Source organism: Heloderma suspectum, chromosome 7, assembly GCF_057233095.1.
Source record: "Heloderma suspectum isolate Gila_16-S chromosome 7, 16-S_ref, whole genome shotgun sequence".
NCBI lineage: Eukaryota > Metazoa > Chordata > Lepidosauria > Squamata > Helodermatidae > Heloderma > Heloderma suspectum.
The window spans coordinates 122320817-122343321 of NC_139464.1; the positions used below are offsets into that span (position 1 = coordinate 122320817).

Sequence of the window (22505 nt, forward strand, 5' to 3'; positions counted from 1 at the left end):
TATTCTACTGTAGCTTTTCAACTTGTAAATAATTGTGGTCTGTTTGCATTTTGTAGTGAATCATGAGGGAGGCTGCAGATGGTGTGAAGGCTGCAGCTGTGCAGATGCAGAAAGAACTGGGAGAAGGCTGGAGTACCCGGTGGGGAGGGGGGCTGCATTGGCATTCCTGTACATGAGAGGGAGAAAACAGCTGAGAGAGAAGATTGACACAAGGGGGAGAAGAGTAAATTGAGCTGAAGGATATTGAACTGCTGCTATGAATGGGGCTAATAGTTATTGGTTGTGCTAGATATTGAGGAACTATGAAGGTGTCTAGAAATAGAAAGATTTGCTTTACAAATCAACTTATTAAATAAGACTTTTCACAGTACACTAAGAGTTCATTCAGATATGCTGTCAAATGGGGGTATCATTTCACCCACATAATCCCCTGAATCTGGATTCAGATGAAAATATAATGTGTGCTTGTGATACATGACTCCTCCATGCCTAGAAACTATGGTCACAATCTACAGAAGTGAAATATACATGTGGAGGAGAATCTTCCATGCAGTTGGAATTTCAGTTTCTGTTGCTGCAGTTCTTACTGCTGAAGAGACAGCTAAACAGTGGGTTCTCTCTTCAACAGTGGGAACATCTGTTGCATAGACAGCAAGGAAAGGTCCGATGGTGCATGAATGTTTTTACCATCCTTGCATATGGATCAAAACTTTTATATAGAATCATACTAAAGAAACTTTAATGTAATATGTTGGGAAGCAAGTTGTGTATGTTGCAGATTTCCATTTTATAGTGTGGATTTCCCAGAGGGGAATCACTAGTAGGTAACAATCTATCTGGATGGACATTATTATGTCTTTTAGTCCTTGGTAGCGGTGAAAAATGGGGCAGGATATTAATCAGAAGTGAAGTGGAATTGTACTACTGAATTGTCTTATTGAGATAAGAACTAGAATTGTACTAAACTAGCAGGAGTTCAAGAACCGTTTTGTAGAGGATCAAGTAAGAAGAATGAAGTAAAACTCTTAGGAAGGAAGTGAGGAAGCTTCAAGAGGTTATCTCTAAATAGAGAATCTGGCTAAACCTGAGATTTCGCATAGTTTGAAGACCAAGGGCACAATCCTAAGCACATTTAGACAGAAAAAAGTCCTACAACTCCCAGCATTCCCCAGCCAGCCATACTGGCTGAGGAATGCTGGGAGTTGTAGGACTTTTTTCTGTCTAAATGTGCGTAGGACTGCACCCTAAAGCATAGATTTTAAGACCAATCACTCAAGGCAGTTATTTTAAAAAGTAGCAAGTGGGGAGGAGGGAAACTGCCTCTTTATATATTTCATACAGAATGCTGCACTTGAATCTTTATTAAAGCTAGTGTTTTTGTCTTAAGGTCAAAAGTCCTAAATGAGAAGTGAATATTTAACTACTCTTTCAAGGGCAGTCAGCAATCTCTGTTTATTGGAACATGAGATTAGAGGAGTGAAAACAACATATCCAGAGAGCTACAACGCTTTCCAGTGCCATTGCACAACCTGCAGATTTAACAGACCATAGTAAAAATAACACATCTTGAATAGCCAGTAAGAAAAATGTGTATCTCTTCCTGGATATAGACTGTGCCTTCTGAGATGTTAGTGCCAGAATTAGTGTGTGTTCTGACTGTGGAGAAAAGAAGTACGTACTTTCAAAAAGACATCACCTCACGTTAGGTATGAATTAACATGTTTAATCTCAACATCACCGATGTTTAAATAGTGTTAATAGGCTGTGAGGCATTTGTCATGTTGTGGCAACACCTCTGTAATGTCTGCATTTTTTGTAGGCCATAAGCAGCAGCATCCACAGACCTTGAGTTAGAAGTTCTCTGCAAAATTTCCTGTAATTTCTTTGGCAGAAGAAATTTCTGCCTGCTGCTCACGTTTGTGGGACCCTGGGCAGGATATGACTTGCCCTTGGGGCTAACCTGACTCACCTGCCTAGAGTTGTGGGGCACCTGGAGGGGGCAACTTGGGAAGGCTGCCCTTGAGCACATGCAAGATGTGGCTTGGGGGATAGGGGAGGGCTCTTTCCTGCCTTTCCCCTGGGCAGGATTTGGCTTGCCCTTATATTGTGGGCCTGATGCCTACAAATTATTTAGCTAGTTTCCCACACTGTCACTTGCAGATCTGGTTAAGGTTGTTAAATCTGAATAAAAGTGACCTCAGTTCACCCAGTTACTTTTGTCAGCCTTTGCATTCTTCCTCCATTTTCAAAGCCCTAAAACTGGATTTTGTGCCTGGTCAGTATAAGAGTTTGGGGCTATAACTTTTCTTTGCCCATTTTGGGCCCCAGAATATTAACTATGATGGAAGAGAACCATAATGTATGGAAATTGTTTATAGAAGCATCATGGAAAAGATGAAGAGTAGATAGTACAAAAATGTGTGTAACATGTATGGAATAAATCTTGTTTTTTCAGACTTCACTTAAGGGAAAAAAATAGCTCCTAGAGCCCTGGCCTTTCAAATGCGAACTTTTCTCTGTTTCACTTGCTATCAGACACTATGCAATAATCAGATAGTGAGGTATTGATGTATAATTGTTAGGGCAAAATATTGCTTACCCACCCTCCTTTTCTGTCAGCTGTAGCATTCACAGTACCCTACTGCTCTTTGTTCGCCATTTTCACTCCATGAAAGAAGTTGAGTGTATCAATGCATGAACATTTCAGAATAACTTATTTATGAATAATTATCGGTGCACATTTTTTTCATAAGAAAGTCACACCTTTTCCTTATGTGCTCACATAAAAGAAAATTTGTATACACAATGTTAAGAAAACAAAATTGGCATACCCAACTGCCTACCAAGGTAGGTAGCACTATTTCAGTGACGATAAACTATCCAGGGAAATACTGCCTTTGCAACATTTTACATTTTAGCTTACATTTTAAGGTTTTCTAAATCTGCTTTAATTTCTCCAAAATCACTACATGCTATTCAGATCATACATCTCATCAGATATACCTTCCATTTCAGTTGCGTGATTAGAAAAACTTTTCTCCTGTTCATAGTTCTGATACATGTGCCATTCAGTGCAGGATAGCCCAGAGGCCTGACAGGAATGCCTTCCTATATGAGCTCTCACATGTTTGCACCTACAATGCACTCACTGCCTTTAGTATATTATCTGGTGCAGGGTTTTCTTTCTTGAATGTAATGGTAAGCACCTCGCCTTCTATCTAAATCAGTGGTCTTCAGCTGGTGAGGTGGTATCTTCTACTCGATAACAGCCTGATCTAAGGTAGTTTGCAACAAGAAGTGGGACCCCAAATACACGTTTCGGTTAAAGATGGATCCTGTGTTTGAAAAGTTGAAGGGTACTATTCGAAATGCCAGCCATGGCCAACAGATGGGACGTTCATGTGAAATAGAGAGTGGGCACATAATGGCAGCAGATTGAACTGTTTGTAGGTTAACTTTGGGATGTTTACCCCACAAACAGCCCAAAGCATCCAGGTTCGCATGTCACGAAGCAATATTCAAATTGGAAATGGCTTGTGTGTGGCTTGCAACCTGACGAATCGTGGGTTAATTGACCTGCACTTGGCCAATATTACATGTGAACCCGGTCAGTGCTCCACTATAGCAGTTTGCTAGTTTGCCCTTTTTGCTGTGGTGTGAGCATCATGTGCTGGAGGCATGTTCTGCTCAAGAAACAAGGGTAGTGCTGTGCAGAACATCTTGTACCAGGCACCATTAACATTTGGGTGATGAAGCTTGACCATATATATTACATACATTTTTGAAGTACAAGCAAGGTTGATTCTTGTAAGATGAAGTCTTTCCCGCAGTCACTGAAAGCATCAGGGAACTTCATTTTCCCATGCCACTGCAAATTCCTTTTTCTTCATTTCATTCATTACTATACAGCCCCATAGCCAAAGCTCTCTGGGAGGTTCACAAAAATTAAAAACCATTAAAATACATTAGACAAAGTACAAAAAAGCATTTGCCTAAAAACATACAGACAGATAATGCACATATGGACAACATATATCTAAAAACAATTTTTTAAACACTCAGTCAAAGACAGTCTAAGATGTAATTAAAACTCATTATATGCTGCCAAATACCAGGGAGAAGAAGACAGTTTGTAACTGGTGCCAAAAAGATGACAATGTTGGCACAAGCCGGGCCTCATGGGGGAGATCATTCCATAATTGGCCACCACCAAAAAGGCCCTCTCATTGCTGCCCTCAGAGCATCCCTTGGAAGAGGCACCCAGAGGAGGGCCTTGGATGCCAAGCATAGTGTAGGGGTCAGTTCATGCCGGGAGAGGCTTTTCAGGTCAAAACCAACACTTTGAATCTGGCTCAGAAATATACTGGCAGCCATCTTCAAAGGCAGCCCCACATAAAGTGCATTGCAGTAATCTAACTTGGAGGTTACCAGAGCATAGGCAACTGAAGCCAAGTTATTCCTGTCCAGATAGGAGCGTAGCTGGGTCACCAACCAAAGCTGGTTGAAGGCACTCTGTGCCGCTGAGGCTACTTGAGCCTCAAGTGACAAAGATGGCTCCAGGAGGACCCCCAAGCTACGAACCTGCTCTTTCAGGAAGCTCTAGGAGGAAGGTTTTTTTTAAAAAAAGGCCTGACTCCTGTGTGGTGTTTGGGCTGCCAGTTCTCCATGCATGAATTAAAAGTATTGCATTCATATATAACAATTGCATTTTGTACTCAGAATGGTCATTCCAGATGTAAAGCCTGTAATCCTGAACTCAGTTACATGTGTTTTATTATATTTCTAGCGGATAGGTCCCTGTGATTTCACGGAGGATTTTAAGTCCTCCTTAAGCAAACAAAGAATAAGGTATTCTTCCATTCTTAGGGTTCATGATTTTAATCGACTAATTAGCTCTGTGATCCAGAGTCCTTTGTGTTTGGCCAAGTGCTTTTACTGACATTCCCCTCCCTTTTTTAAAAAACCATAAATCATAGTCTAAAGGGTTGGGTGAGGGTGTGTGACTTCATCAGAAAATGTTGTGAAAATGTAAGTAAAAGTAGCTCTGTGCAGCTTCCAGGCAAGGGTCATATTCAATTTAGGGTGCAATCCTATGCAAATTTAGACCAAAAAAGGCCTACAACTCCCAGCAGGCCCAAGCTAGTTGTAGGCCTTTTTTCTGTCTAAATTTCGATAAGATTGTACCTTGATTTTAGTCTATAGATATCGTTGTTAGAGGTCTTTCAGTCACATATTATTGTGCGGCTTCTATTCTCCCCCCACCTCAAATAACTCCTGCTTTATCCCTATCCTCTACATGCAGGTAGATCTTGAAAGCATCTAACAAAGTTGTTAAGAAGTGTTACAATTTGAGGAAAAGAAGCAAAAGCCCCACAGCACATTGCACAAGATTTCCCAAAATCTTATCAGATAGACAGGGCAGCAGTAGCATCTAATACAAAGCTATGAAGACGCTGCTGTGATTAATACAGAATATAACCCTGAGGATGAAACTACGAATTACAAGCGAGTGCATGTAAATGAAGCCTAAGCTTTTTTACAAGTGGAAAGCAGCAGGAGGCTTCATTTCTGAGCAGAGAACTGGTGGAGTGGGGGATTTCTGCTCGGATTTGCCTTCTACTTGCTTTTTTTTCTCCTTCCTGCAGGATTCTAGATTCATACTTGCTATTTATAGGTAAATGCACATCTGGAACCCTTTCTCTCTGCTCATAATCAAAGCCTGCAAGCTTTAGGTTTGTTTTTTAGGTGGCTGCTTTATTAGACATATTTGCTGTAATGTGTTGTTGGTCCTTGAAGTAAGAACCGCTCTGGGATGAGATGTAGTTTTGCTTACCATTCGGAAAACCTTTACCCTCATAATGGGCTGTGAGTGTAGAAAGTTAACCACAAAACCCGGACTTTGTATTGTGTACCCATGGAACTAAGTGGGATTAATCTTTAGCCGTAGGTAGTATATTTTCATATTATTAAACTATAATATTAGGCTTTCTGTTTTGATATCTTCTGTACAAACACATTTTTAACTATGAATAAATTGTTTCCATCTCATTTGATGAAGAAATTATATAGTCTTGATAATGAGTTACAACAGCAATACAAAATGAATTGTTCTACCTCTTTGTTGAGTATATTTCTAAATGTCTGTATTGATGTAGACATCTGTAACTTACTTCAAAGTATTATCTGGCACACAATTTGTAGTTTATGAAACAGCTCTAATAAGGATACTAATAACTCTTAAGACGTGGCATAGTGGGTAGGGGGCTGCATGCCTTTTTGGCAGTGTAAATTGGAGGCAAGGGGAGCTTGATCCAGTTTGGGGCCATAGTGATGGTGGGTAGGTGGGTGGCGGGAAAGGATTGAAGTCTCCCTACCCCACATGCTAGGATCCCAGTCTGTGTAGTAACATGTAGTCTCACCTTATGAGGTGTCCCTCTGTGACAGAATTAATATGAAAACCTTGTAGTACTGGCAGCATTCTAGCTTCAGCCTGAAACTGAGCATGCCTGGCATAACTTTGCCAGCAGTTGTTGCCATAGGCTTTCATGGGGCAGAAAAACCTTAATAACGTTTCAGCCACTGCTCAGAACTTCATCAAACCACGGACAGGCACACCTCAACAAGCCTGATTAGCATACATCAGTAGTTTGCACTAACGTTTGAAAGAAATGTATGATATGCTGAGCCGCAGCTCGGAATAAAAAGTACAACGGTGTCCATTTTCAGCACTTTTTAACTTGCTGTACATGTGGCAATTTGTATCAGATCAATTTGAAATTTTGTGCACAATTGTAGACCTCATTGGATATATCATGGATGTGAAGTTTCAAATTATTAGCCCAACTGTCATTTTTATAAGCAATAGAGTTTTGAGGCTTATAATGGCAGAACCCTTTTTGTGACTCATCGTAACTAAAGTGGCGTTCCTGTGCCCCTTTAATTAAAATATTTGATTTATTAATTAATTCCTGTGGGCAGCTCTCACATCTGTCCCTGGGGCCATTTAAACATAGTGTGAACAAGGAAGTGACCTCTCAAGACATTGTGGTTCTTTCAACCCTCTATATATCTTTATGTCTTCCCCCCCTTTTCCAACTGGTCAATTCCTCCTCCCACCTGATTGTCAGGTTTTCATCTCTTTCAGTCTGTCTGTGTGGTTTTCATTATGGGATGTGTTTTTGGGGTTTCCCCCTTTATATTTTTGGAGCACCAGCAAAGCTTGAGGTTACCCCCATCTGCTGACATATTTGTCTTGTGTGTAGATGGTGCAGATTTGGCTGCATATGCCATTCAGGCATGGAAAAACCTAAATCAATATTAGAAGAAACAAGTGAGACCCCACAACAAAATGTTGCAATGTATCCCTGTGTTACTCAGTGTGAACCAGGAAATGACCTCTCCAGAGAATGAGATGGTTCTCTATAACATTTTTATCTGGGTGACACTTCCCATTCCACCCACTCCGTTCTGTTCCCCTCTCCCACCCAGTTTTTGGGGTGGGGCTTGTTCTATCAGACTGCTAACATTCCATGACACCGAGAAATTATGGGGCTGTTTGGGGTTTCGCCATCCTCGGTTTTTTCCCCTGCAGATGGTTTTTACTTGTGAGTGAGTATCTTGCAGCTCTGCAAGTACGTCTCTCTTGAACATGGGTGGTGCAGTTTTGGATTCATAACCAAGAGCACAGGAACGCTCAAAGCAGTATTTGAAGGAATTATATAGGGCTGTTGCATAGTCACAGAAACAGCTGATTAATTGTATGAGTTTGAGTAGCTACATATGGGAGAAACCATTTGCTCAGAGCAGTAGCTGTAGTGGCAGCAGGACTACCTAATGGACTGGAGGGAGGACATTTGTCCCTCAGGACCTCCCTTTGTTACCATGGGCTTTTAGGGGAGAAGAATAAAAAGCCACATGATACAATTATTTTGTTACCATTCACAACACCTTGTATTCTGGGTATGTCATTATGAGATAAATATTATATACTTATAAATATTGATTATTTATTAAGTAATTAATTATGGTGAACCACTTTCAGAATATGGCCCCCTAAGGTAAGGTACTGCTTTTGTCATCTTAGTTTCATTTCCCAGGTTAAAGGGCATCCTTTATGGAATGCTGTCAGAATTAGACTTAGGACTGAATTTCTATCAAGGCAACTGAGGAAAAGATTTACAAATGAATATTTTTTTAAGCCACTGTGAGATAGTGGAACTTGGTACCACAACTAACATAAAGTATTTATTTATTTATTTATTTAAAATATTTATTGGCTGCCTTTCAGAGCAGAAGCCCTCCCAAGGCGGCTTACAACAAGAAAACACATGACCATTAAGATATTAAAAGTGATAAAAACATAAGTGATAAAAACAGCAATAAAAGCCACCAATAAAAACCAGCAATAGCAACAAGCAGCAATCATATCAGGAAAAAGCCAAGGTAAAACAATATGTTTTCAAGGCCTTCTTAAAAGCCTGCAATGATGGAGGATGGTGGACCCCCGATGGTAACTTATTCCGAAGGTGTGGAGCCACTGCAGAGAAGGCCCTCTCACGTGTGCTCACCCACCTAACTATTCTCACAGGTGGGCAGATGAGAAGGGCTTCTCTTGCTGATCTTAAAGTGCAGGCAGACTGATATGCAGGTGGTCCTTCAAATAATTTGCTCCCAAACTTTTTAAGGCTTTAAAGGTCAAAAACAGCATTTCAAATTGGGCTTGGAAACACAATGCAGCTGGTGCAGTATAGGCATGTTATGATCAAATTGCCTTGCCCCCACCAACACTTGGGTGGCTGCATTCTGCACCAGCTGAAGTTTCTGAACCGACTTCAAAGGCAGCCCCATGTATAGTGCATAGAACCATAGAATAGTAGGGTTGGAAGGGGCCTATAAGACCATCGAGTCCACCACCTGCTCAGTAGAGGAGTCCAAGTCAAAGCATCCCTTACAGATGGCTGTCCAGCCTCATCTTCAGTGCCTCCAGTGTGTGAGAGCCCACCGCCTACTTAGGTAATTGGTTCCATTGTTGTATTGCTCTAACGGGATGTTTTTCCTGATGTTCAGCCGGAATCTGGCTTCCTGTCACTTGAGCCTATGGTTCCATGTCCTGCACTCTGGGGTGATCGTGGCCTTCCTCTCTGTGACAATCTTTCAAGTACTTGAAGAGTGCTATCATGTCTCCCCTCAGTCCTCTCTTCTCAAGGCTAAACATGCCCAGTTCTTTCAGTCTCTCCTCATAGGACTTTGCTTCCTGTCCCCTGATCATCTTCATTGCCCTTCTCTGAACCCTCTCCAGTTTGTCTGCATCTTTCTTAAAGTGTGGTGCCCAGATCTCGACACCGTACTCCAGATGAGGCCTAACCAGTGCTGAGTAGAGGGGAACTAGTACTTCATGTGATTTGGAAGCTGTACTTCTATTAATGCATCCCAAAGTAGTATTTGCCTTTTTTGCAGCCACATCACATTGTTGACTCATATTCAGCTTGTGATCTACAACAATTCCAAGATCCTTCTTGCTTGTAGTATTCTTGAGTCAAGTATCGCCCATCTTGTAACTGTGCATTTAGTTTCTTTTTCCTAGGTGCAGAACTTGGCATTACAGTAGTCCACTAGTGCATGGATAACTGGGGCAAGATCTGTTCTCTCCAGATAGGGCTGCAGCTGGTGTACCAGCCTAAGCTAGTAAAATGCACTACTGGACACTGCAGACATCTGGGCGTTCCCAGTTAGTGCAGAGTCCAGGAAGACTCCCAAACGGCACAGTTGGTCTTTAAAGAATCTTAAAAGGTTTTAAGATTGTTATGGCATTCTAGTCTATACGAGCAGATACAGGTCATATTTACTGGTCAGACCCTAAGAGAATAACATTTTGGATGTCAGAAGAAATGACTGGCTATAGTTTACCATTGGATCCTTCAGTTATATTGACTTGGTTTTCACATCACAACAACCCTGAGTTGTTGTGAGTGAAATGGGAGTGAGCAAGCATACACACTGCTTCTCACCACCTGATTGCTCCCATTGCACATATTTTGTTATATGAATGTGAGACAAATTATTCTCTTAGTTGAGCAGGAAATAATTGATCATCTTACTGCTGCAAGGATTAGTGATGACTGGGAAAAGAAAGTGACCCTGCTAATATCAGACTGGTTATTAAGGATCGGGGAGGGGGGTGTTCAAATTAACAAACCTTGGCAGAGTCAGAGAAGGCAGGTATGTTTATTTGAACATTTGAAAAAGTGAGGATTTACATAACGTATTGGAATTTGAAGGCCCAGGATTCCTTTCAACCACACGGGAACACGTTGAATTATGATTTCCGTATGATTTTGTTATGAGGAAATGAATTATGTCATTGAATGTCACTGATTTTTTGTCATTGAAGATATTGGAGAGAACAACTCTATGGGGATTGACGGCCACCTCCAAACCCAGGGGCAACAGCCTATCCACTGCAGGGCAGGAGGAGCGCATCTCCTCCATGCTCCTACAGCCCTGCTTTCGCGGCTAGACAGCCAATTTCAGCTGTCTGGCCGCAAGACCTCGGAGCGTGAGGTGGGGAAGCCGGACAAAACATAGGAAGTGTCATACTTGCACTTCCAACCGCCCCCCCCCCCCCCCGGAACACCCCGTTTCACCCGCTCTGCTCTTCCAAGCACGGAGCAGATCTACGTTGCCTATGAGGTGGTGCAGGTCAGGGAACTGACCTCGGAGTGCGGACTCCGAGAACCGACCAATCCTATGGCCATCTAGCCACTGAGTAGCAGCCATAGGATTGTGCCCTAAGTAGATTTTGTTATTTGAGATTATGTAAGTTTAAATATGAATATATCCTTATTTGATTTTTTTTAATGCCCATATAAATTGATTCTCTTCTCTCCCTTTACATTTTTTCTCTTGTCTTTACATTTATATGTAAAGACAAAAAACCCCCACCCCATTATGGCGCAGCAATTGTTCCACACATGCAGCATCAATATAATCATGCACGCTTTCATATCCAAGTGTTGGGTTGCAAAATCACATCTAGAGATGCTTCCAGATGGACAGGTGCTAGTGATACTGATCAAAAGGCATTGTTCAGTCTATCCCTCCTCTGTGGTAAGAAAAAAGATAGAAGAAGCGATGGGAAAACATGGAAAGGTTATAGATGGAAGACACTGTCTGGACCCTTTTTATGTTTCTGTGTTTGAGGCAGAGTGATTGCGCAGTAAAAGCCTCTCTGGAAGCATCCTGACATACCACTGCAATCTTGCCCAGAGAAACATTTTTGTGTGTGTGATTGCTTAAACAGCTCCTATGCACAATTTCCTATATATCATTCATGTGCATTAGTCATTTGATGTGTATAATGGCTTCTGCAACCAGTGTGTACCATCATCATCCCATCTATTTCTGAAGTTCAGAGAAGAACGTGGATCCTTACGTAGCTAAAATGGTACCATCCATGAACAAGAGGATTCGGGGAAACCCAAAGTGTGCAGAAGTACAAAAAAAAATTAGAAGAAAAACTAAGTCGGCAGAAACACCCCAAAACAGCCTAATGAGGAAATTTTGGTAAACTTGGAATGAGTGTATATTCAGGTAAAAAGAAAGGGAAAGAAATCTAAATTAAAGTGGTAACGTTTGGGCAGAGTCTTCAGAGAGGAGTTGCATAATTGTGGAATACTCAGGGGGAATCCTATATTCCTTTTGAACGGTATTGCCCAGTCAAGAGAGCAGTGTACTCACTTGGCCTGAGGGCCATCACATAGCACCATAAACTTGGCATTCTCAGCAATGCCTTCTATGTAGGTATACTTATTTTTTAAATCAGCCATCGTATGCACATTTGTCACAGGACGTGTGGGGAAAGCTACTTGCTGCCTTCAGTTCACCTTATCCATAAGCTAACTGCCACCTTCCAATTTTGTTATTATGAACAACAGTAAGACAGCCAAGGGGCATCTTATTAAAAAAAAAAACCCTGTCTTTTTAACTGCTTTCTTGTTTTGCAAGGTTAAAGATGTCATTGAGGCATAGGATTGCTCCCTCCATTAGCTTAACATCTGTTTGGAGTGAATTGATGGAAAGCATAATTAAAGATATAATTATCAAGCATATAGAAGACTATATGTTGAAAAAGAATCAATGTGGCTTCTGCAAAGGTCCTCCTATGGACTGGTAGCTGGTTAAAGAACTGAAAGCAGAGAGTAGGAATAAATGATCAGTTCTAACAGCAGAGGGATGTAAACAGTGGGGTCCCCCAAGGATCTGTGTTGGAACTGGTCCTTTTTAAATGGCCTGGAGTTAGCAGTGGTCAGCAACGAGGTAACCAAGTTTGCAGATGACACCAAAATATTCAGGGTGATAAAAATAAAAGCGAGGGAAGGATATGAGGAATGAATACAGTGTTTGGGGCTTTTTAGCTTAGAAAAGAATGAGTAAGGGGAGACATGACAGAAGTGTATACAATTATGCATGGTGTGGAGAAAATGGGTAGAGATGCTTTTCTCCCCCTCATAATACTAAATCGCAGGTTCATCCAGTGAAGCTAATTGGTGGGTTATTCAGGACAGAAAAAGGGGCACACTTCACACACAGCATAGTTTCAAAGTATAAACCTTTTGCTTCTACAAGATGTGGTGACTTTAAAAGAGAACTGAGCAAATTCACGGAGGATAAGGTGATCTGTATTTATTAGCCCTGATAACTATATATCATCTCCTGTATCACAGGCATCATGCCTCTGACTATCAGTCACTGGAGAACAACTGCGGGAGAGTGGTAGTGACCTTATGCCTGGCTTATGTGCTTCCCGTGGGCATCTGATTGGCCTGTGGGAGAAACAAGATGCTGGACTAGATAGGCCACATGTGGGCTACCTGCAGGCTGCATTCAGGTCTCAAGACCAGCTTATTGAGTGCCCTAGCTGCCCCCTGAATTCCCCCCCCCTCTGATTTACTTCCGAAATTTCCTGCAGTAAAATTGCTCCTAATATTTCCTGAGAGCAGCCAGGTACCCTAACTGCCACCCCACTGATGTTGTCTTAACCCTGAAATCACTGCTGATTTGCAGAAGAGAAGCAAGAGGGCTGCTGCTGCTGCTGCTAGAGACCCTCCAGTCTATGCTGGGGCCTATAACAAGCTGGCTCCTCAATTCACCCACTGAATGCTTATGCCAAATTGTCTTCTAGCAGACAGTTTAGTAGCTGCTGTTATAGGGCTGACCACAGACAATGCCAGCACTCCCTGATCTATCTGGCACACTCTATAAACATACCTCTAAGCTGCTTCTGCTCTGGTTGAGTCGAGTCTGAAGCACTCCCGAAAGAGCAAAACTTAAGCAAACAGCAAAGTAAGTGGAATTAGAATTAAACATTTTTCCACAGCAGTCAACGTCAAACCACTCAAACCAACAAGCTTTCAGCATGAATTCATAGAACTGCAAAGCAAATTCATGGAACTGCAAAGTGGACCTTAAGACCAAGTACAAAACTGTTTGCAACAGCGAGGTACTGCTGAAATTCTACAAACTACATACCTGTAGAACAGTTTTCAATCCTGAGGACACATGCACAGGAATTGACATTGTTCTTTTGAACTACATACTCCTGTGAGCAGCTGCTTTCAGAGCTTTCAGTTACGAAGAACTGTCATTGTGTGAGAATAACAAACATGAATTTGGAGAACCAGTTGAGAGTAGCAACATCATCAGTTCCACCAGATAACAACGCTCACCAAGGAAAAACAAGCACAGGTATCACATTAATGTGAGCTGAGCATTATATATTTCCCCTGTGGAACCAAAAACAATTGAAAAGTTATACCAGTGATTGTGCTCCTTTTATTTTTCAGCTCAGAAGATGACTGTGCCCCTTTTGGATCTGGCCCTTCCCCCACTGGCATGAGGCCTACTGGTCACCCAACACCAGACATGGCCCTCAAACTGGAAAAGTTTGCCTACCCCTGAGAGAGGCCTTTGGTCTGATTCAGCAGGGCTCCTCTTATGTTCACTGTTATACATTCTGTGTGAACAGAATGCTGGACTGATCCAACATGGCTCTTCTTATGGAACAATTTTTTGCTCCTCAATAGGGGATTGTTCTGAAGTGTTGGCAACCAATAAATATTATAGAGAAGTGTGAGAGTTTATATGCTGATTTTCCTACTGCTTGGGGGGGGGGAAGCAAAAATCACACTGAAATCTTTGCTATAATAGTTTGTTTCTTGACAGTTACACATGAAACATCTGTTTTCTAGAAATAATTTTTATTTTAAAATAGGATAATCAGTCAAGAACAAAAAAAGTAAGCTTCAACAGAGTTTGAGAGGTTATTTAAATAATCAATTGTTATGCATTAGGAATTGTATATATTATTTCAACAGTAAACTGCTTCTAAAATTGAAAGTATATATCTAATAAGTCTTTAAAAGCTAGTACTGAAATGGCTGTGCTTTGGGGATTAAATTTTAACTGTTAACATGAACTTTAATTATTAGGATGTCATCATGCATTAATATTTGAAAGTGTAAAGATATAGTGTGTTGGCTATCTGAAATATTTGATCTTCAAATTATTCAACTGGCTCTAGAAACATATTTAATACATATCTGACAACATCTGCATGGAATACAGTTATTACAGTAACAGTAACAACTGTATTCCGTGCAGATATTTTCAGATTTGCATTAAATATGTTTCCAGAGCCTGTTAAACAATTTGAAGATCAGATATGCCTGTATGCTTAAATGCTAACTTTTCAGGCTCAGTCTATGCATGTGTTTCAAGGTTTTGTCAAAGTTCACTTTCTGCTGTTTTTAAAAAAAAGTTACATTGTGTACTTAATAGTGCAATACTGCACATGTCTACTCAGAAATAAGCCTCATTAAATTCAGTGGCATTTATTCCCAAGGTAAGTGTGTGTAGGATTGCAGCCTTAAATCAGCTACAAGTTTTTATCGGTTAAAAGGTTATTGTTACTTGGGCAACACATTAAATACTTTAAAACATCCACGTGTAACAGACATTTTAGAAATTACAAAGAATCTTGTGGCACCTTAAAGACTAACATTTATTCTGGGATAAGCTTTCATGAACTACAGTCTACTTTACCAGGTACATGGAGTATTATGGAGAGTTTCCGTTTTTTATACACTGTTAAAAGTATTTTTACAGTATAAATATATGGTGTGAACAATGAGGTTAAAAGAAAATTCATTTCCAAAGTACCGATGATGACAATCATTTTAATAGTGGTCATTCACAGTGCAACTGTTACTAATAACCAACATCCTGGCGCTAAGTAAGCCAATTAACATAGGTAGAGCAATCAAAATCTGTTATCCCAATTCAAGACTCTGGTGATAGAATTAAACCTGTTGATGAATTCAGCAGTCTCCCGCTCTAAACTGCCTTTGAAGTTCCTTTGCTCCACAATGGCCACTTTAACATCTGTGATAGAGTTCTCCCACTGATTCCTGAATATTGCCATTTCTGATGTCAGATTTGTGTTCATTTATTATTTTCTGTAGACTGATCTGTTTGTCCTATGTAGAATGCAGAAGTGCACTGCTGACAGAAGATGGCATATGCATATCTCAGCTAAAATCAGAGCGCCTTTAACAACTTTTATTTATATGCAAATGTATGCTGTTTTAATTAATTAAAATTCATATCAGTTAAGATTTCTTTTAATTTGGAGACAGCCTCCCAAAATTATTTCCTATGGCCTCTTTCCTAGGGGCTGTCTTCACAAGCAAATTCGTGCAAAGTTAGAGCAGTTTGGATTGCGTCATGACAGATGATGTCATCACCAATCCACTTGCCAACCAGCTGCTTCCCTCTTGAAAAGCTGCATTCTCTGAAACTCCTTTTCCTGCGACCTTTTTACTGAAAGTGGCTCCCTGGTGGTTTTACCACAGTGTGCCATGTCTCCCCACATTAAATCCTGGGTGTGCCTCTGTGACCTGACGGTGATGTGGTCAGGTGGGTGGGACGCCCCATTCCCTCTTGTTTCCCCAGTGGTGGTAGTATTTCCCATTGAAAAAATCCCCAGGAGTGCAGCAGTGGCCCCTCACATTACTGCAGTAGTGGGGACACTCATTCACCTTAGGTAGCCTGCTTTTAATCTTTAACATACCCCTCTTCTGGGCCTATTTACTCGGAAGTAAGAAATAAATCTCGCTCCCCTGCAGTGCAAGGATTAAAGGCTAACTTTAGTAACTCGCCCTAAAGCGCTCTTTCGTTTCTCCGATGCTCTCTTAAATTGGTATTGCGATTTTGTGCTTCTTTGATGTTGTGTAGTTTCTTTGTTATGTAAGGTCCCTTCTCTGCTTCATCACAGTCACAATCTTTGGGGTTTACAGGAATTTCTCGTTGCAAGCAGGGAGAAGGAGAAAGGGGGATTGGAAGCAATAAATCTGCAGCAAAGTGCTGGAATGGCGTGAAATTGCGTGAGGGAAAGCCCTCAGAGGGAGCCTTCAGATGCTGCACTCGAGACCTGGGGATTTTGGCTTCTTCAGGGAAATCTTCACACATGGGGAAAAATAGTCGCTCTCCATTCATAATAATGTAGTAGCAGGAGGGAGCCTAGACAGGGGTGGGAAACAAGTTTCATTGATTGAGCAGTCCCTGCCAGTTTGATGACATTCAGTTCTACTCCCGCCACCTACCCAGAAGTATGTTCCTTTCCAGCACTGTGTGACCCCTGAAAACCAGATTTCAACGGTATTGTACACTCGACTTATCTTGCTTCATGTGTACCTGATGGACCAAAGCTGATTCCATGAAAATCCGGGTAATACCCCAATGCGCTTCTCATTCCGTTATCATGAAGATCCCCCCCAATCTCACCCACTTAATGTAAAGGTGAGGGACTAGGACAACAGTCTTTGCTTCATGGAAAATAGTGCAAGGAGCAGTAATGGCTAATAAGATGCATTTGTGCTCCAAGAATGATTAATAGTGGATGTGTACATGTAGATATCACACCTTTTTAAACAGGAGTTTGGGGTTTTCTGCATGCATTCAAACAGTGTGTTGTTACTGCACGTCCTCGTCTACATATGTATAATCATGCACATGTTTCCGACTTGTATGTGTTTAAGGGACTTCAGACAAAATCCATGTTCATCACAGCAGGAATTAGGACACCCAAGTGGGATACAAACACATACATAGAACAGAACTTTGAATGCAGTTTATTTCAAAAATAGGAAGTATGAACATGGGTATGAGCATTCAAATAGGCCTGGAAACGGTGTGGTTAATTCTTTAGAGGGGGAATTCTATAGAGGGGATAGGAGACCAAGGGAAAGAGGATGAGAAAACTAGGAGTGGCATGGTAGCATTTTAGGACTGATGAGAAAGAGAGGCCGTTAGACAAGCGAGGAACCTAAATCACATCTTGATAGCAATCCAAATGCAGATAGCTTGGTCTGAGGGTGCTTGGATAATGTGCTGAGCGGTAGGAGAGAGCTGGGGATTGAAATGAAAATATATAATAATTCCAGAGTAAAAAGAGTAGAAGGAGGCTGGTAGGGGTCTGTTGTGAGTAGGGTTGTTCTTCAGTTCCAAAGCATATGGGAACATATGCTTAACCAATCTTCCTTGGGGATAGGAACCCACTCTGCGTGAAGCCTCTTGACTACTCACCCACATTACTTTCAGGTGAAAGCCCATTCATTCTGCAAAGCAGAGATGTCCTCTCTGCTTAACTTGTTGTGATGAGGGAGCAAGAGTAGACAAAAGCCCTTATAATTGTCCTTAAGCCCTAACTAGCCAAGTGTAAAAAGAGTGCAACTGGGGAAGACGGGAAATTGGGAGAAGCAGGGGTGCTGACTAAATAAATGAGAAACTGCATATGAATGTTATTCCCCGCACCCCTCTGTAACAGAAAGAACAACTTCTTTTTAATACCTTAGTTTTGGGGAGTGTTTTTTCCCCCAAACCAAGGTAGGTTTCTGGTGTGCTAGTTTGACCTAAGCTTTCTTTTTCCATGGGTGAAACATGAGGTGTGTGGTGTGCAATTGGAGTTTTGTGTGCATAGCTGGGTGTAGGTACCTAAACTTAATGGCTATTAATGTGTTTACTGGCAGTGGCAGTATTTTGACATAGAGCTTTCCTCATTAGGAATTTAGGATGGCTAATTAAATGGGTGTGCCATGGATTATTTGATTGCATTAGGAATGTGACAGAGTTAACATTTGTATATTTCTGGAGCTCCCTCACCTGTTACACAAAGGGCAGGAACTCTTCCTGTTCTTCTTCGTCGTCTCTATGCATCACACATATGGGCTCTGCGCCTGTGCGGAGACTCGTTCGGGAAACTTCCAAGCTGCAGAGTTTTTGGGCGGGAAGTTCCCAAACGAGTCTCCACGCAGGCGCAGAGCCCATAAGTGTGAATGCACAGATGAGCACTCAAAGAACTACAGTTACGGGTAAGCAACCTGACTTTATACATGCTAAAGGAGGAGAACTAATATACATCTGGCTTGTTTCCCCATATGGCTGAACGTTTGCATATCTTTCCCAGAGAAAATTGAAATCTGAGGAGCCAAGGTGCTAGGAGATACTCAAACATGGCAGTGGGGCTGATCCTCTCTGTCGCACTCTACTACTGGACTATGGCTCCTGCCCTATCTATATTATTGCAACAGATACAGTACTAGAAATCATGGAACTTGTTAAGACTTCCCAGGGGAAAAGTTTAGAAAGAGGATGATTGGCCCAAAGGGGGGGAGGGGTTGGGAGTCCCAGTTGAGTCTATCACACTTTCGAACAAGAAATGTGACAGAGAAAGTAAAACAAAATGCATTTAAACAAGCCTTCCACCAGAGCTGTTTAGTTGCAGAGCATCATGAACATGATGGTAACTTTACAAAATTTGATCTGTCTGGGAGTCTGGGCTGCCTCACACATGAGGTGACCTCTACACCATCACAGTTCATAGCCACATCAGGTTCAAGTGGAGGTCTTGATTCACACTTGGGTGTTGTATACCAAGCTCTGAATGTGCTATTTGTGCTGTGGGGGTGGCATGTTTATTTAAGCCATTGCCGCTGCAGTAATTGTGTTGTTTCCATATATAAAATGCACACAGACAAGAACACTATCCATGCAGAGGTTCTGGTTCATACAGAAAGTACCCTAGGTTTGACCGGGATCCTGGTGGCAGTCCCACGTATTCCCAGGGCAGTCACATGAGGCTGCCTCCCATGTTGTGCTCTCACATAAAGTATTGTGAACAATAATAAATATTTTCCTGTTGCGTAATGTGACTGAAATAAGTGTGATTCACTCTGTTGATTACTATTGTATACTGTGGGGTAGCAGCTACAACGTTAGATTTGAATATGGGAAACATCACCTGACTACGTGACCTTAGGCAAGACACTGTCACACAGCCTAAACTACCTTACAGGGTAAATTTGGGTAGGGGAGTGATACAGATTAAAATAAATGGCTCATTTTGCCTTGCTTGTTTTCTTTTCAGACATCCAAAAATGCTAACTGACATACCTTGCCTCGCTGAAATGGTGGACACAGAAAGCCAGCTTTGTCCCCTTATTCCCTTAAAGGATGAGGATCTTGATAGTCCTTTATCTGAAGAATTTTTACAAGATATGGAGAACATAAAAGAACTCTCACGATCTATAAGCGGGGATAGTTCAGGAGCATTAAGTGTAACAGATTTCCAGTCACTGGGAAATGGACCTGGGTCTGATGGATCAATCATTACAGGTAAGAACTCTGTCATCTACAGTGGATTTTTTCAGATGTTCTTTATCAATTATGGCAACAATCTTTTATTTTTACTGATAGGTCCCAGAGCTCTGTGGTTCCACAGCCACATGTGCATCCCAATGGGCTCCTGCCCTTTGTCACTTGCCACACATATGCTGGTCCCTTTGCCCAAGGCATGTTGCAGTTTGAAAGGGGGTTGGCATTATGGTTGGAAAAATGATGTCCTATAACTCACAGACTGCCATAGGTTTTGCCACTGATATCACAGGTTTCATTAGGAAGTGTGTGGAGACTCTGGTGTTTATCAACACTGGAGTTGTAAAAGATGATTTCCCCATATTTAGAGCATGGGAATACCCCATCACTGCCACACACAATGGGTTTGCGCAGAAGAATACTGTAATCACAATATATTCCCACTCCAAGGCATAGTTTATGCTAGAGGTGGGTGCCTGGGGGTAAGGGCTCGTACCTGGGGTGGGGGCCTGGAGGTGGGGGCTTCAAGCTGGGGGCACTCACTGGTTTGGGGAGGAGCTCATGCCTGGGTCTGCTGTAATCACAATATATTCCCCCTCCAAGGCATAGTTCATGCTAGGGATGGGTGTCTGGGGTCAGGGCTCATGCCAGGGGTAGGGGGTCTTGAGTGGGGGACTGTGACAGGGGTGGGGGTCTTGTGGGAGCTTGGTTGGGGACTCCAGGCTGTGGAGGGCAGTTGGAGGGGGTTGTGCCCAGGTTTCTGCAGTGGAGGCTCATGGCCAATCTAACTGGTGGGGCAGAAAGACAGGGTCACTGGAGGCGGAACCAAGGGAGTCACCAGAGGTGGACCCAAGGCACTTACTTTGCTATACACAAGCCTTTTGCTACACAGTTCAACCCACCAGTCCGCCCCCCCCCCCCGACATTTCTCCAGAATAACAACACAGAGAAAGCCGTTTGAGGCAGAGCCCACTTATTGAAAGCAACAGGGAGGGGGGAAAGAGGAAGAAACCCATTTTGCAGACACATACATATGCTTATATGGGAGTAAGCCCCATTGAATTCAGTGAGATGTACTTCAGAGTAGACCTACTTAGGATGGCTGTATATATATCATCATTTGAAAGCACTTGGCACACACAAGCAAATAATGCCAATGCGTATTCTATCACTATCACAATAACAATAATGTCATCTTAAGTTGCAGCAGCATAAATTGAAAAGGATGTATATTAAGGACAGAATCCACCCACACTACACACACACACACGTAAGAGTGTGTATCATTTTGCAAATCCCTCTCCCCACACACACACCAAGCCCAAATACATTGTTACACAACATGACGGCACAGATTTAAATGCATTCCCTTTACCCCAATTTATTCAGTCACAACCCCATGGAAACAAAAAATGGAATCAACCACCCTTCTGCAGGGGCATGGCACAGCCCCTGTCATTCCCTCTCCCTGTCTTAATTGATTGACCTGGACCAAGCTGCTCTGCCAGGGGGCTCCAGAGAGCCCCTTTAAATCCCCGCCCCCCTGGCTGCATGCCACAGCTCAGATAAACATTCTAAAACATTTTGCTAAATGCTGTCCATGATAAGCTGCATCTATGTAAATCCCCTCTTATACACAGCTATTTAAATATAAAAGCCCTGCCCCTATTACATTTGGTCGCTCTGAAGAGAGAAGGAAAAAATGGGCATATATGGATCAAAACAAAAATGAAGTGGGTTCCATTTTGCAGTTTGGGATTAAAGGTGGGTCCTAGATCTGAAAAGGTTGAAGACTACCAGTTATAGTCTTCAACATACATCATACTGCGCATTTAAACATCCTCATTTTCCAAAGTTATGTGGTTTTTTAGCTTTCTGTTGACCTGCATTGATGACTTCTGGAATACAGACAGTTCATAGAATCATAGAATCATAGAATAGTAGGGTTGGAAGGGGCCTACAAGACCATCGAGTTGAGCAGTTCAGTACTACAAGTGGAACCTGTAGCACAGATGATGGGGCAAATTACATAGGAAATAATGTAATTATTTTTATCCTGGGGAGGTGGTGGGCTCTCCCACACTGGAGGCCTTCAAGACGAGGCTGGACAGCCATTTGTCAGGGATGCTCTGACTTGGATTCCTGCATTGAGCAGGGGGTTGGACTCGATGGCCTTGTAGGCCCCTTCCAGCCCTACTATTCTATGATTCTGTGAAATGGAGCAAATTTGTTTTCTGTTGCACCAAGGGGTAGGACCTGAACCAGTGGGTTCATATTACAAGAAAAGGGATTTCGACTAAATACTAGAAAGAACTTCCTGATGGCACAAACTGTTTGACAGGGAATAGATTGTATGGACTCTCCTTTGTTAGAAGTTTTAAAGCAGAGTTTGGATGACCGCCTATCAAGGAGGCTGTAGCAGTGGATTTCCTGTGTTGGCAGGGAATTGAATTAAATGATCTTTGAGGTCCCTTCCAGCTTTATGATTCTCTTCTCCATTCCAACCTCCAAAGAGGAATGCTCCTGTATCTGTCTCCAGACAGCTGGAACAGGAACCTTGTAGTGCTGACCTGGCCTCTAGAGGGTGAGTTTCAAGAGTGGGGAAAGGATAAAGGACACCGTGTTTTTTCCTCCTCTACCCCAGACTTTCCCCTGCTGTGCTGTCCCAAAGGTTGCCAGTCTCAAAAATGAGTGTTTTTATAGCAATGGGTAAGGCAAATATCCCCAACCCTAATTCCTTTCCCACTCTAAGATACTTACTATAAACTATCAAGGGCTTGAGCAGGTACATTTCCTCT

The 22505-nt window shown here is 42.1% G+C and overlaps 1 protein-coding gene across 5 annotated transcripts in view; it reads left to right on the top strand.

The window, feature by feature from the left end:
- The window catches only part of PPARA (peroxisome proliferator activated receptor alpha), a 66926-nt gene that overhangs the window by 11148 nt on the left and 33273 nt on the right, over positions 1 to 22505 (top strand). For 4 of the 5 annotated variants that reach the window (XR_014784508.1, XM_084811321.1, XM_084811322.1 and 1 more), the window contains one exon: positions 19481 to 19728. Coding sequence is in view for 4 of the 5 variants with exons in the window: in XM_084811321.1 (XP_084667447.1) it covers positions 19481 to 19728 (248 nt within the window). In the remaining variant the exon portion in view is untranslated. Of the gene's footprint in view, positions 1 to 1240; positions 16855 to 19480; positions 19729 to 22505 lie in introns of those variants that run through there. The other variant, XM_084811325.1, reaches the window with a different exon arrangement.